The 16,186-nt window shown below is 41.8% G+C and overlaps 1 protein-coding gene across 1 annotated transcript; it reads left to right on the plus strand.

The window, feature by feature from the left end:
* The first annotated feature begins 625 nt into the window (after positions 1–625).
* CFAP276 (cilia and flagella associated protein 276) lies at positions 626–12,677 on the plus strand. The gene is made up of 5 exons (XM_048495933.1): positions 626–832; positions 7,867–7,983; positions 8,213–8,328; positions 10,268–10,401; positions 12,282–12,677. Exons 1-5 carry the CDS (start codon positions 752–754, stop codon positions 12,350–12,352), a joined length of 519 nt encoding a protein of 172 aa, XP_048351890.1. The 5' UTR covers positions 626–751; the 3' UTR covers positions 12,353–12,677.
* Positions 12,678–16,186: the final 3,509 nt, after the last annotated feature.

Raw genomic sequence — 16,186 nt, forward strand, 5'->3', positions numbered from 1 at the left:
TGCGAGCCCGAGCCAGCGAGCCAGCATGGGTGTACGGTATGAAAAGACGCAAGGAGGCCGCTTTCTTACTTCTCTTCAGGCTTTTGCGCCCGGCCTTCGGCAAACAAATTGGGGAGGGAGGGGTTCTTTTTTAATTAACTGGTCAAAATGCTTCCCCAAGTTCCAGTAAGTTACATAAGAAATACAGGCACGAGGGTCAATTTCTCACTAGAATTTCTTTGCAAAACTGAAATCTCTCACTTGTCCTGATCGCAATCAAATGAGCATGCATGGAAGTTTACTTACAAATTGTAAGTTACAATCTCTATTTTAAAATGGGGGACGACTTAGTTTTGAACAGAATTAAAAATGCATCATGCTATTCCGAATACTTAAACTGTCAAAAAGGCAGTAGGCTCACTCATTAAAAAAAAATTAAGGATTAAAAAAATTGGAACCTCTGTGGAGGCGGGGGGATTCGCGGAGGGTATGGAGATTTTGCCGCCTTCTCGCGGCCGTCCTTCATTCTCCCCTTAGCCTCCAGGTTTCTCTTCTTCCGTCGCTTGCCGTATTGCTATTTCTGACCATTAGAGGGCGCTTTGCGCGACAACTTCTTGAGCTGTGTCGGACTGTCTCCTGGCAACCTCTGCTGACTCCTAAACAAAACTGCCGCGTGCTGTCAGCACCTGCGGGTCTGGTGGTGCTGCTGCTGCTTTCTCCGCCGCTACTGTCCCTTGCGGGTCTCGCGCCGGGTTTTTCCGAGGGCTGAAATATGCCACCTACCAAGGACCCCTTCCAACTTCCCAACTATGAAAGCGAAGACATCTCCAGGGGCCAGTCCAGGAGTGGCCAGGTGAGGAGGACCAAGTTATACTGTTCCAGGCAAAATTGCTGGTTTTACTCTGCTCCTCTTTTGCTGTCCTAATGTACAGTTGTTGGGATGCCCACCCCCTCATGTGATTTCACAGACTCCATTCTACTACATTTGTATACACTACTGCTATCTGCAGTGTCTTTCTGCAGCTGGCTGTAGAAGGATCCTTATGGGGCAGGAGGCGATGCTCCTCCTTGTTCTCAGGGTCTTGTTCTCAGGAAGAAAAGTGGTATAGGAAAAGATGGAAGAGCAAGAGAGAGTATTATTTTACAAGGTGCAGAAGAGACGGGGTAGGTAGGAACAGAGGCCCCAACAATACAAACAGACCTGCCCCCTTCCTCCACACTAGCTTGGGAGAAAAATTATCCTTCACGTAACAAAGGGTATACTTCCCTACTCTCCATTTAAATTTGTATTTACAGAGCTTAGTCAATGAACAGAATAACACAAGTGGGGAAATATCAGTCTCTACCCCAGGAAGAGTGGGAAATAATTTACTTGTGATCTTTTGGAGTCAGAATTTGGATTGACCCTGAGATATTCTCAAAGATTTGTGGAACATTTAAAATCCTTTGAATCTTCCTCTCCAGATGCACATTTCAGAAGGGGTGACTTTATACTTAGAAGATACACATGCAAGTGTTCACTGTTCCTTTCTTCTTTTACTTGGGCAAATTCATAGACCTTGGGGCAAAACCCATAGTCCCCAGCTCTCTCCAACCTGGTATTGTTTGCAAATGGGCAATTTGACAGTATCCACAATAAAAAACTACTCTTCCTAATTCGTTGGGCACATAAGAAGGGACAGTGGCTCGTCTTGGAAGAGGGAGGATGAGGTACCATTGTGCACCTTCTGATCGATAGTGAGAATGATATCCTTTCCCCTTTCTGAATGAGCTGAGAAAGCATCAGGCAACTCTGTGGCAAAATGCCTTATTCCTCAGAATATGTTTCAAGGTCTATTATAACTGGGCCTGCATAATGTACAGGTTACAAAATGCTGGGGGGTGGGGGGGATGAGAAAGACTAGTAGGTATGACATCTCCCAAGCACAAACCTGGAAATTCAAATGGCCTTTGCCAAGTGAAGGACAACAGCCAGAGCACACCTTAGCTACAGAACTAGGGATACCAAAAGGAAAGGATAAATCTTTCTTTTGGGACAGAGAAAAAAAGAGGGCCTGCAGAGGGAGAGATAGGGAGGTAAATATAAAAAGACATGTGGAAGAAGGAGCTATTTTTAGTCATTTGCTGTGAGGAATTAACTCTTTTAACTCAATTTCCATTTTAACCTGGAGTCCATCTTGAGCACATGTTGCTAAGATCCCAAAGGGGACAGCCCCAAACCACTAGAGCAAGATAATAGATGATTTCTAAATGCTAGCAACTCTTATTTTTCATCATTTAAAGTATGCAAGAGTTAGAATCAGAGAACTGTGGTTTTAATCATTCTTTGCAAACTCTCATGTTTATTTATAATGTGTGCAGCTTATTTATTCAATTTCCTAACATTTTAAATGCTGTCTGTGTGATTTCTATTTCACCCATGCAGCTAACAAAGAGAGTGTGGGGGCAGAGGTGGCAGTTAACTTTACTCCCAACCAGGTGTGTTAGGCCCTCCCAGCAAGCAAAGGAGGCCTAGCAGCTGAGCAGAGCCTTTAAACAGTAGTACAGCAAAAGGAGTTTTCATGCAAGTCCATAGGTAGTGGATTCTCTACAATCATAGACTTGCTGGTAGCAGCAGTTCCAAGAGAAAACCAAATCTCAACTCTAGTGACAACATTAAGGTACAGTCCAGGCACCAAGAATCTTGTCTGGAAAGGTTCTTTGTCACTGCCAAAACTAAGCCTAATTTATTATTTTTATTTAATTTATTCAATCTTAAATTGTTCCCAAAATTGTAACAAAAACCTGAAACCTAAAACTGACCATAACCCTATTCTCAGACTGCGCCGTAGAACTCAACGTAACACTAAGGCAAGCCTGAGCCCCTGCCCTTGCCTTAACCTTAACCCTAACCCTAATTTATTATTTTTATTTAATTTATTTTTGTTACAATCCTGGGAACAATTTATGACTGAATTAACTAAATAAAAATAATAAGTTAAGGTTAGGGTTAAGGCAAAAAAAAGGGTCTCGGACCTGCCTTAGTGTTACGTTTGTTACAATCTTGGGAACAATGTATGACTGAATAAATTAAATAAAAATAATTAGTTTGGTTAGGGTTAAGAGTAGGGGCTCGGGTTTGCCTTAGCGTTACATTGTGTTCTAGGGCACAGTCCATGTATAAGGCTATGGTCAGTTTCAGGTTTTGGGTTTTTATAAAAGTTCTGGTAACAATTTATGACTGAAAAAATTAAAAAAAAATCGTAAGCTAGGGTTAGGGTTCAGACAAGAGCAGGAGTTCAGGCTTGCCTTAGTGTTACGTTGTGTTCTAGGGCACAGTTTGTGAAATGGTCAATGGTCAATTTCTGGTTTCAGGGTATTGCCTTAACCCTTGTCCTTGCTTGAAGTGCAACCCTAATTTTTTATTTTCATTTAATTTATTCACTCATGAATTGTTCTTAAATTTATAACAAAAACCCGAAACCTAAAATGACCATTGCGATATTATTGGACTGTGCCCTAGAACTCCGCATAACACTAAGGCAAACCTCAGCCCCGGCCATTGTGTTAACCCTAACCCTAACTTTTTATTTTTATTTAATTTATTCAGTGATAAATTGTTCCCATTTTTATAACAAAAACCCGAAACCTAAAACTGACCATAGCCCTATTCTCGGACTGCACCCTAAAACTCAAAATAACATCAAGACAAGCCAGAGCCCCTGCCCTTTCCTTAACCCTACCCTTAATTTATGTTTTTTATTTAATTTATTCAGTCGTAAATTGTTCCTAAAATTGTAACGAAAACCCGGAACCGGAAACTGACCATAGCCCTATTCTCAGACTGCGCCCCAGAACTTAACACTAAGGCAAGCCTGAGACCCGGCCCTTGCCTTAACCCTAACCCTAACTTCTTATTTTTATTTAATCTATTTTTGTTACAATTTTGGGAACAATTTATGACTGAATATATTAAATAACAATAATTAGTTAGGGTTAGGGTTAAGGCAAGAGTAGGGGCTTGGGTTTGCCTTAGTGTTACGTTGAGTTCTAGGGCGCAGTCCATGTATAACGCTTTGGTCAGTTTCAGTTTTCGGGTTTGTATGAAAATTCTAAGAACAATTTATGACTGAAAAAATTAAATAAAAATAGTAAGCTAGGGTTAGGGTTCAGGCAAGAGCAGGGGCTCAGGCTTGCCTTAGTGTTACGTTGTATTCTAGGGCACAGTCTGCGAACAGTGCAATGGTCAATTTCTGGTTTCAGGGTTTTGCCTTAACCCTTGCCCTTGCTTGAAGCGCAACCCTAATTTTTTATTTTCATTTAATTTATTCAGTCATAAATTGTTCCCAAATGTATAACAAAAACCTGAAACCTAAAATTGACCATCGGGATATTATTGGACTGCGCCCTAGAACTCAGCATAATACTAAGGCAAGCCTGAGACCCTGCCCGTGCCGTAAATCTAACCCTAACATTTTATTTTTATTTAATTTATTCAGTCATAAATTGTTCCCAAAATTGTAAGAAAAACCTGAAACCTAACACTGACCATAGTCCTATTCTCGGACTGCACCCTGGAACTCAATGTAACACTAAGGCAAGCCTGAGCCCCTGCCCTTGCCTTAACCCTAACCTATTATTTCTATTTAATTTATTTTTAGTTACAATTTTGGGAACAATTTATGACTCAATAAATTAAATAAAATGATAAATTCAGGTTTGGATTAAGACAAGTGCAGGGGCTCTGGCTTGCCTCAGTGTTCTATTGAGTTCTTGGGTGCAGTCCGAGAATGGGGTTATGGTCAGTTTCAGGGTTCTGCCTTCACTCTTGCCCTTTTTTGAACCCCAAACCTAACTTTTTATCTTTGTTTAATTTATTCAGTGATAAATTGTTCCCAAATTTGTAGCAAAAACCCGAAACCTAAAACTGACCATAGCCCTATTCTCAGACTGAGCTTTGGAACTCAAAGTAACACTAAGGCAAGCCAGAGCCCCTGCCCCTGCCGTAACCCTAACCCTAACTTTTTATTTTTATTTAATGTATTAAGTCATAAAGTGTTCCCAAAATTGTAACAAAAACCTGGAACCTGAAACTGACCATCACCCTATTCTCAGACTGCGCCCTAGAACTCAATGTAACACTAAGGGAAGCCTGGTCCTGGTCCTTGCCTTAACCCTAACCATAACTTATTATTTTTATTTTATTTATTTTTTGTTACAATTTTGGGAACAATTTATGACTGAATATATTAAATAACAATAATTAGTATGGGTTAGGGTTAAGACAAGAGTAGGGGCTCGGGTTTGCCTTAGTGTTACGTTGTGTTCTAGGGCACAGTCTGTGAACAGGGCAGTGGTCAATTTCTGGATTCAGGGTTTTGCCTTAACCTTTGTCCTTGCTTGAAGCGCAACCCTAATTTTTATTTTTTATTTAATTTATTCAGTCTTGAATTCTTCTTAAATTTATAACAAAAACCCGAAACCTAAAACTGACCATCGTGATATTATTGGACAGCACCCTAGAACTCAAAATAACACCAAGGCAAGCCAGAGCCTCTGCCCTTTCCTTAACCCTAACCCTAACTTTTTATTTTTATTTAATTTATTCAGTGATAAATTGTTCCCAAAATTGTAACGAAAACCCGAAACCTAAAATTGACCATAGCCCTATTCACGGATTGCTCCCTAGAACTCAGTAACTTAGGTATACATTTTCATGGGCGGGGTTCGGGGGTTCGGCCACGCCCACCTGCCTCTGGGGGCGTGGCCATGCATCCCCAAGCCCTACCCCCAGCCTAAGTGCTTATAAAAGCAGCTCTTTGAGGCAAGGGATGGCAAACTCGCGTGACCCGCCCACCCCACCTCCCCCACCAGCTGGGCTCCCAGCTGGCAGCCGGCAACCCCTTCTCTCTCCCCTCCAGGCAGAGGGGTAGCTAGGGAAAATGGAGCTCAGTGCTAAATGTGAGGTTTGCGCACCCCCCCCCCCCATGGGCGACTGCTGTGATGCTGGAATCCACCCCCAAACAGCATCACTTTCAATGGTGTTTAAATTAGGGAGCCCAGATTCTCCTTTTAAATCCACCTTAAAGGGAGAATCTGAGGTCCCCAGATAAAACAATATTGAAAGTGATGCTGTTTTGGGGTGGATTATCCCCCACCCTGAAACAACATTACTTTCAATGTTTAAACTGGGGACCTCAGATTCTCTCTTTAAATCCATGCTGAATGGATTTAAACCAAAAAGAGAATCTGGGAAAATTTGGGTGGTGCCTGCTGTCAGGGGTACAATTGTTAAGCTAGCAGAACGAAACTTTCAGGGTATCTTTGGGAGACTCTCCCGATGATACCACCCAGGTTTGGTGAAGTTTGGTTCAGGGGGTCCAAAATTATGGGCTCTCAAATGTGTAGCCCCCATCTACTATTAGCTCCCATTGGAAACAATGGGGGATGGGGCTCCCCTTTTGGGGGTCCATAACTTTGGACCTCCTGAACCAAACTTGGTGGTATCATCAGGAGTGTCACCTGACAATAGCCGGAAATTTCGGTGCCACTAGCCTAAAAACTGCGTCCCCTGCAGGCCAAAAACTGAAAAAAAAACTTTACCCACTAACGGGGGGGTGGAGCTTCGGACATGCAATGGGGGGTCTGAACCCGAGAACCCCCCCTTACCTACATCCTTGCTAGAACTCAATGTAACACTAAGGCAACCCTGAGCCCCTACCCTTGCCTTAACCCTAACCCTAATTTATTATTTTTATTTAATTTATTCAGTGATAAATTGTTCCCAAAATTGTACCAAATTGCCTTATCCCTAACCCTAACCTATTATTTTTATTTAATTTATTTTTTGTTACAATTTTGGGAACAATGTATGATGTATTACATTAAAGAAAAATAATAAGTTAGGGTTAGGGTTAAGACAAGAGCAGTGGCTCAGCTTTGCCTTAGTGTTACGTTGAATTCTAGGGCGTAGTCCGTGAATAGGGTATGCTCAGTTTCATGTTTCGGGTTTTTATAACAATTTTGGGAACAATTTATGACTCAATTTATTAAATAAGAATAATAAGTTCGGGTTAGGGTTAAGTCAAGGGCAGGGACTCTGGCTTGCCTTAGTGTTATATTGAGTTCTGGGGTGCAGTCCGAGAATAGTGTTATGGTCAATTTCAGGTTTCAGGGTTTTGCCTTAACCCTTGCTCTTGCTTGAACCCCCACCCTAACTTTTTTATTTTTATTTAATTTATTCAGTCATAACTTGTTGCCAAATTCGTAACAAAAACCCGAAACCTAAAACTGACCATCACGCAGCCCAGAAAACTCATGACAACCAACATTGAAAATGATGCTGTTGGGGTGGGGGGGAATCTACCCTGAAACAGCATCACTTTCAATCTTGTTTAAACTTGGGAGCCCAGAGTCTCCCTTTAAGGTGGATTTAAAAGGAGAATCGGGCTCGCTGGAACTTTCACCATCGAGTGCAGAACCTGGGGCTCTCCAGATGTTCAGGAACTACAATTGCCTTCAGCCCCTACCGCGCCAGCCAGTGGCCATGCTGACGAAACTGATGGGAATTGCGGTTCCTGAACATCCTGAATATAGTCCTACCCTGGTTCTAATATTAATATTGATGCTGTTTCAGGGTGGATCCCCCCTTCAAAAATAGCATCACTGTCAATGTTGTTTAAACTAGGGATGCCTGGGTGTGTTCAGATTTGTGTGTTGGGGCATGTTCTATAATGTGATGGTGACTTTGAGATGACCTGGTGCCAAAAATGTTGTTTGGTCATGGTGGGCAAGGGTGGCTGCCCATATGGGGTGGGGGATGCAAAACTCAGATTTGTCCCGGGTTCCATTTTCTCTAGCTACGCCTCTGGCCTTAAGCCTCGTATGCTTTCTTTTTTCTTGGCACAGAAAATTGCCTGTGCACTGCCCACCCATTTGGGCCAACATCAAGGCCCCTGGAATCGACTGCATGCCACACCTACCCTAGCAAGTACCAGGAGAGAAGTCTGGTACACAGAACCTGAGGTAACATCAGACACTGTCTATCATCTTCTTTCTTTAAATCAAATCTCAAGCATCTGCATACTGAAAACATGCACGAGTCACTATTCTCTTTTCTTTTCCTCAATAGAAATTGGTGGGTGTTTGGTTTTGGGTTGTCAGCTTTTCTAATCACTTATATATCCCATTGTTTACTAATGGCAGGTGGTTGCTAGTTTAAATGCCAAAATAAACTTTCCCCACCTTTGTCTAGGTTTCTAGAGACAGCCTGGATTTTAACCTCAGTTCCTTGTACAATCACCATAAAGACCTGCTTAAAGACAAGAGCAAGGTAGTTCTCCATAAAGAGACCCTCTTTGATGACCATGGGTAAGCCTAATCTTTTCACTTTCCTGGTTTCAGGAAGCAACATAGTTTTTCATAAGGTTTGTGTTCTCCACCAATATACCAGAAAAAAACAAACCCCAAACCAACCCTGTAGCTCCTGCCGCTACATCACGATTCCACAAGTGGCATTTAATTCAGTTTCTCACATGGTCACAAACTCTGGAGAACTCATTGTTTTCTTAGCAAATGCAACTGGATTGTATCCCACTAATCATCAGTGGAAAGTGCCAGTGGATGCTGATTTTCCACATGTTCCCTTTCCTTCAGCAGTCCAATTTGACCCCTGGAAAGATGATTCCTGGAGTTGCAAGGTCCTGCATGGACAAAAAGCCAAGAATTGGTGGTGCTGCAGTAAGGAGGGGGAATCAGATAAAATTGCTTCCCTCCACTATAAGTAAAGTTCCAGGAGGAGGAGGAAAAAGAGGAAGTCCATGCACAGAGGAAGTCCAAGCGCCGGGAACAGGAGGAGTAAAATTTTAAAACACACTGGGAAAGAGGAGTTGAATAAAATAAACACTATAGTGGTAGCTGTCACTGAAATGTTATTTTAATCTGCACAGCCAAGCAGATCTCCAGTGGGCAATCAGAAACTCTGGGCAATTAGCCCACCTGGCTCTACCCACCATCTAAAAACACTTGGAGGATGCCAGGAAAGGTGTTGGCAGGCACCATGGCACTTCTGGATGCCACACTGGGGACCCCTGCCCAAAGATGATGCCTCACAGGGTCTGCTAACACATCTCATCCTCCAATGAGATGCAAGAAAGTAACGATTGACCCTTTGCTTTAGGGAAAAAGCAATGTGATGCCAGGAGCGCACTGGCAGTCATCATAGGATTCACAGGAACCACACTGAGATCACTGTACCAGACGCAGGGCCAAACAATGAAGCACGGATCAGCCAATTACCATTGCTAATCAATACTCTACAAAACTATTGAGGGCCGCCTCTCTTTAACTTCACTTTAGCTAATATTCCGGCTTTGGCACAGTTTAAATGGAGACTTCAAGTATCCATTTCGTCATATGCTCAATTAAACTGAACCAATACGTTACTGATTCTGGCCTTCAAGAACCTACGCTGAGACAATTGATAGAGATAAAAAGATGCAAGGTAAAAGCAAGTCAACTTATATGTCACATTACTACACATTGGCATGCATTCATTTCAAATTACAGAGTTATGGATGTTCTAAGGATTGCAGACACCAATCTTTTGATAAATTATCCTTCCACCATGCTGCCCATCTAAATTAGTGCTCTCTTTTTCAATACCTGACTATCATTTTGTTGAATACATTTGACCATACTGTACCATCTTCCAACTTCTCACCAGCCAAACTGCATTTTAGATCACTGTCATGCTTTCAGACACCAAGAAAACCATGCACGCTGAGAACCAAAACAGATGTGAAGCAGGAACATGATCAGTGTTTTCTACTTCTTTCACTTAAAAGTAGCTTTGGGGTGAAAATTAGATTGGAACAGCCACTGCGAGATAGGGTACTTAGGCCTTCCCTTCATACCTTCCCAAATTAAACCACCCTCCCCTGAATTTGCTATCAGTTCTACTGGGGGATATAATAGAGCTAAAACCATGACCTGGATAGCTCAGGCTAGCTTGATCTTGTCAGATCTCAGAAGCTGAGCAGAGTCAATCCTGACATGTATTTTGATGGGAGACCTCCAAGGAATACCAGGGTTGTGACATGGAGGCAGGAAATGGCAAACCACCTCTCAATGTCGCTTGCCTTGAAAACCGCGCCAGAAGTGGCCATAAGCCAGATGTGATTTGATGCAAAAAAGTGATTATTGATGTGACCCTCATGCACAGAAAAATAGGGAATGATTGTCTTTACCCAAGAATTCCTATTTTTTCCATGTTAATGCATATCCTTCTGTATGTCTTTGAGCCCTACAGAACTTTGAAGGGTTTAGAGTTTGTAAAGGAACGCGCTGTGCCTCCAATTCAGCCTCACACTTCGAAGGGCATCTCTGTAAGACATTGGGTCAATCCAGTAAAAGAATCAATCGACAGCATTGAGGGAGCAATTGGTAAGTGCAGCTGGCAGATGCGTATCCCTGGTCAGTAGCCAGCGTAATGTAATGGTTAAGAGCTAGCATGGTGTAGTGGTTAAGCACAGGTGCACTCTAATCTGGAGAACCGGGTTTGATTCCCCGCTTGGTCACTTAAGCTGTTGGAGTGCACAAGATTAGCTTGTGCACTCCAACACAAGCCATCTGGGCAGTGGTGGGATTCAAATAATTTAACAACTGGTTGTTTATAAATACCATTTTCACGACTAGTTCTCCTGAAGCGGTGCAAACCTGCTGAATCCCACCACTGCATCTGGGTGACCTTGGGCTAGTCACAATTCTTTGGAGCTCTCTCAGCCTCACCCACCTCACAGGGTGTTTGTGGGGGGGGGGAGGAAAAGGAGATTGTAAGCTCCTTTGAGTCTCATTACAGGAGAGAAAGGGGGATATAAATCCAAACTCTTCTTCTAGTACATTAGCAAAGACCCTCCCCCAAGTGATGAGCTCCTCTTTTTGGCAAATTAATTTCTTATATAGGTGACTCCTTCAGGTTAGTGATTCTAACTGTTTATAATATTGGGCTTCCTTTCAAGAGAATGTACTCACATCTCTTCTAACCTTAGCCTACATGCTAAGGGTATGTAGGTTTTTAACAACAGGGTGATGTAATGTTCCGTATTTTCACATACACACTTGTGTGCATATGGTCAAGAGGGCTTTTCTAAACAGATGGTAGGGCTATTCTGTAACTAAAGAGTTCAGAAAAATACTTGGGTGAAGAGTTTGGGACTGTGGTCTTTACTATGGTGTATAGTTTGTACTGTCTGTTGTTAATAAGTAAAATCCAATTGTGTAATTTTTTGCATCATTCAGCGTGTCATATTAACAATATTTATGCTTTGCTTCAGTTCTCTGTATACTTGGTTCCATATTCCTACAATTCAAATCCCATAGCATTGTCTATTGGATGTCCCATCCTGTTGATTGGATTGATTTATTCTGTGTAATCTGCCACGAATAAATATATGCAGGCAGCTTGTATAACTGGGGTATCTACTGAAATGAACAGGGTAGCTCACACATAGCAAACAGCAAGTGTGGAAAATACCTGACAGTTCTTGAAAAAAACACTGAAATGCTGTCGAATTTAGTAAAGATGAGCTAGATTTTTTAAAAAGCAGTAGAGCAACTTAGAGTCCATGGTTTCCTGCCTAGTGCATGCCTGTTTATTTTATTTATTACTTCTTACTGCCTAAATGAAACTTTTTTCCTAATGCAGGGGACTCCAATGTAGTGTCCACTGTCACCTTTTATGGTACCCAGCAAACTTTTTTTTAGAAAATGGGGAGAGCCAGGTGGGACTTTTGCCCAGTAGGGCTTCCAGTTGGCCACTGAAGATCTGATTGGCTTTACAGATTTTTTAAAAAGTTGCTTTACCAGCAACTGCCATTGCTGCATGAAGATATTCACTGTATGACAGTTCAGTTTAAAAAGCATCCTGTTAAAGCTTCTGCCTGAAATGCTGAAAGGTTATACTATTAAAGTTAAGCATGACCTCACTCACTGACATGTTGTTGTAGGCTCTGCCTCCTGTGAATAGGGATTGTGTAGTTGCACCCAGCACCTTATGTCAGAATTCCAAAGGCGCCCGAAGCTGAAAAAGATTGAGGACCCCTGTTTTAGCCATTATGGAAATATACATAGTTTTTATGTATTCGCTTAGCTTTGGTATCTGTGTTATTTCCTCAACCTTATCTAGAAAGGTTTCAGTGGGTGTTTCTCAGGTCTGCATTAGGAAGTAAGAGTTTCTAGTGCATGATGCTGCCTAGAACTGTAAATGGGAGACTTCTCAATACATGTAATACTTAGCAAAAATTGACCCTCTTACTTTTCCCCAGAGAGTCCGCACACTGCAGCCACCAACAGTGGATACTCCCGCAAAGAGAACGGTGGGATCTTCTATCACTAAAGGTTTTGCAAGGCCATCCTGCTTCTGTTCTTCAACCTGTATTCATTTTCATCCGTGTTAATTCTTTAGTCTCCTTTGCTTTTAGATTCTTCTTTAAAGTCCCCAGCTTCACTGATCTCTAGTAAGATCACAACAATTAAACACAATCATTCCCATGCATCTTCCCTGTTATCTTTACAAATGGATGCTGTACCTCAATAGTTGAAAGGACAAGCTATGTATTACCTATCGGCTAAATGCTAAACTTATCAAGACTAATAAATCCAAAGAATTAGTTATGAAAGTGAGTGGTTGTGCTTCAAAAAATACATTTTGGATTGATTCAGATTTTCGGTTGAATCATTTTTTTTAGTAATTAAACTCATAATCTGGAATACATTTATCCACAGTAAATCACCTAATAAAACCCATGTTTTATTTTCCTGAAGCCACCTGTCCATCCAGTCTTTTCTGGATATCTCTGTATTTTTTCTGCAATGTCCTGAAAAACCCGTTCTTGCAGTTTGCCATCAAAACAGGGAAATGCATTTCACTCCTTCAATTTAACCAGTTGCAGGGAGAGACTTGTGAGTTGGTAACCAAATTGAAAACCAGGCAATATTCCAAGCACAACTGCTGTTAGCAGAGAAGTTATAGGTGACTTGGCAAGGGACTTTCAGTGCCAAGGGGCCAACTGTCTTTAAAGTAACTGTCAGCACATGGACTAAGGCCAGTTAAACTCACAGATCTTAATTCGAATCAACAATCATATTATTACATCACTTACCTGACCACCAAAACTTTAACATAATTGCCCCTAGGTAAATAACAGGAAAAGTTTAAACCAGTTAGTCCCCCACAAAAGTCAGTTATAGAAATACTGTCTGCACATCCCTGGTATGACTTTTATCTTAGTTTCATTGGCCATGCTGGAATCTATGCTTTAAAAATGGGTAATTCACTGTACAAATCTCAGGTTTACTTTAGTTATTGAGAACTTCACAGCAAACATGCTTAGAAGCAAGTGGCAGCACTGGGATATCCCTGAGTTCTCTGGAGAATGGCTGTCTCTTTTCTTATCCTGGTAACCCAATGGTCACTTGGTAATGTGAATTATTTTGGAGGGGGATTATTCTAGTTTTATCACTGGGATTAAATCCAATGTAGATCCATTGTGAACTGGAGCTCTGCAACCACTTACTGAACTGAGGAGCAGCAGAGACTAACAGTACCATCCTAGGCAAAGGAATACACTTGCAAATTCATTTAAGTAAATGGGCTTAGATAAGTGCAACTATGTAGGATGGCTGCAGTGGTAGTAACCCTAAACTTGTCTGCTTGGAAAGAAGTCCCATGTTAATCAATGGGACTTACTCTCAGTAAAGCATTTTTATAATACAACCAAAGAATGCTTTGCTGTAGATGCAACTTCCCTTGAACAAACTCGCTATCCCAAGACATTATTGTCCTTTTTTATGGTAGCAAAATGGACAAAGGCATTTGTGTAAGCTAAGAAAAGTCTAGTATAATTCCTCTACATAAAAATATAAGTTTATTTAAACAAGATATTGAGTTTATAATTTAATACAAACAAAACATAAAAGTTGCAGTCAACAAAATAAAAAAATGTTGTTTCACTTAGTACATTTTTTGGGTGGAATAAAAAGGAGTTTATCACCTGTTTAGCCTGAATGTAAAGGTGATAAAGAAATGCAGAACATTAGTCCAGTGTAATGTGCAGTGAAGTCTCTTACCTATGAAACAACTTATTTTGTGGCATCTTAAAAACAAATATGTTTATTGTGAAATATGTTTTCGTGAACCAAGCATACTTCACCAGATGTATGAAGTCAGATGCACTCAGATTGTGGACACACATACGGAAAGAGAAGGGGGGAAAGGGAAGTTATTACAAAGGTCAAAAGGTGATCAATTGCCAGAGTAAAATTAATGATATACATGAGCCTCTACAGTTTTCTGAAATGAACTAGCCTTTCTCAATCTCTGAAGGCCTAGTATGATAGCTGCCTATTTGCATATGAATTCTATTCATTCCGTTTGACATGAACTCTAAATGCTATTTACTACTTTGATGCTTGGAGAATATTACTATTGGCCTGTGTAGCAGACTTGCCCCACCATGAAGGGCTGGTGTGTGTGAAAGGCATAATGAAAAGGCCTTAGTAACAGCCAGAGTTAAGGCAGCAGGCTCCACTATACCAAGGACCCCATTTGATTGGTCGAGCAAAGGCACAGTTGCCTATGGCCAGGGATAGGGGGAGCCAGAGTGCTGGCAGTATAAATACAGCAGAGCCTGTCAGGGGATACACTCTCTCTGAAGAGATTCTGATAGAGATCAGAAGGAGTCAAGATTGGGAGAGAGATTCAGGAAGAACCAGAGTTTGACAGGGAGTGGTCTATCAGATCTGAGGATTCTGTCTCAGCAGTGTTAGCTGACATAAGTCCAGTCACTCTACAAGCTGAGGCTTGCCAGAGAAAAGAGGCCCTGAGTTGGGTGCAAAGTGACACGCCAGTCAGTGGCTTGACAGTGAATACTGTCCAGACCTAGAGTCTGCCCTACCCCTGTGTAACACCAGTCTGGGAAAAGCCCGATCCAGTAGCAGTGAGACCAGTTTGGGATTAGTGTGAGAGAGGGGGGAGGAAGCTTTTGTATGCCAGAGATCTCACAGCAGGCAAGGACTGTGTGTGTGTGTATTCAGTGGGTTGTGGTGTGAAGTCAGAAAGGGGACTGAAGGTGTCTGCCGGTGAAAGAAATTTAGTAGATCTAAAAGCAAAAATAGCCCTCTGAGAAAAGAGACACCCGCGTGTGTCTCTACTGTGTGGCTCCCTGAAACCCAAGTAACATCTGAAGCTCTGTAATTTCTTAAGTGAAAAGAACCTCTCTGAAACCATTAAGCGTTAGTACCTCTGAGCTAGCTTCTAAGAAGTTTCTCTTCTTTTGTTGTTTCTAAATTCCTAAAGGGTGCCAGTCTGCGTTTGTGTGTGAGCGGTTGAAAAGTACCTGTCTGTGAGACTAGAATCCAAGCCAATTTTGAGTTCCCTCCATTTTTTTATATGGGACTCTGAAGGACATTCCCCTCAGACCAAGAGTGAATGCGAGGTAGGATCCTTTATTATATTTGGAAGCCAGCAGCAGTTTTGGGATTCCTAGTTCCTTCTCTTTAATGGTGGCAGCAGAGTAAAAAGAAGATCCCTGAACACTAGCCTGGGATATTTTGGGTGGCAAAGGAAACCCCACCAGTCAGTTTAGTGGGAACGTTGATTGTAGGCCACCTGTCCTGTTACAATTGGTGGCTAGCGGTGGGATAATCTCTCTCCCTCGCCCGGAATATAAGGACTCTGTTACAGCCTGCCATATCCAAAGGATTTTCCAAACTGCCTCCAATACGCTCAAACTGTGTTTAAGTATGTGTTATTGAAAATGTTCTATTGAAATCCATGGAACTTCTTTTTCAGTAAGCATAGTGATGACAAAGCTGTAAAGAGTAATCCCTATGCCCTAACCAATAGCACAGTGGGCCTTCTCACGCTTGTGCTATGTGTATCCAGATTCTCTGGAGCTGCACAGCCAGCCTGATCTGTTCATTGAGCTGTATGGATTGGATGAGAAAAGCAATGGACTTTTTAATCCTTATAAGCACAAGTTTAAGTGTTCACTGGATTACTTAACCCTACTGAACAGATCCAACTGGCTTGGACAATGAGGTCTCTGCTGATAGAAGGCATTTTTGCCAGCAAAGAGGGACTTCCTCAACTCCCCCTCTTCACCAAAGCCTAAAATGTCCTTTCCAGTTGGCAGGAATTTTCCTTGGGATGCAACCCAATGATAGTATA

This window comes from Sphaerodactylus townsendi, linkage group LG05 (assembly GCF_021028975.2).
Source record: "Sphaerodactylus townsendi isolate TG3544 linkage group LG05, MPM_Stown_v2.3, whole genome shotgun sequence".
NCBI lineage: Eukaryota > Metazoa > Chordata > Lepidosauria > Squamata > Sphaerodactylidae > Sphaerodactylus > Sphaerodactylus townsendi.

Bases quoted from the DNA above. Each gene is read 5' to 3' on its own strand.
- CFAP276 (XM_048495933.1), top strand. From the start codon at position 752: ATGCCACCTACCAAGGACCCCTTCCAACTTCCCAACTATGAAAGCGAA. The intron at 833-7,866 runs GTGAGGAGGACC...TTCTTGGCACAG, and splicing joins GCCAGTCCAGGAGTGGCCAG to AAAATTGCCTGTGCACTGCC. The intron at 10,402-12,281 runs GTAAGTGCAGCT...ACTTTTCCCCAG, and splicing joins CAGCATTGAGGGAGCAATTG to AGAGTCCGCACACTGCAGCC.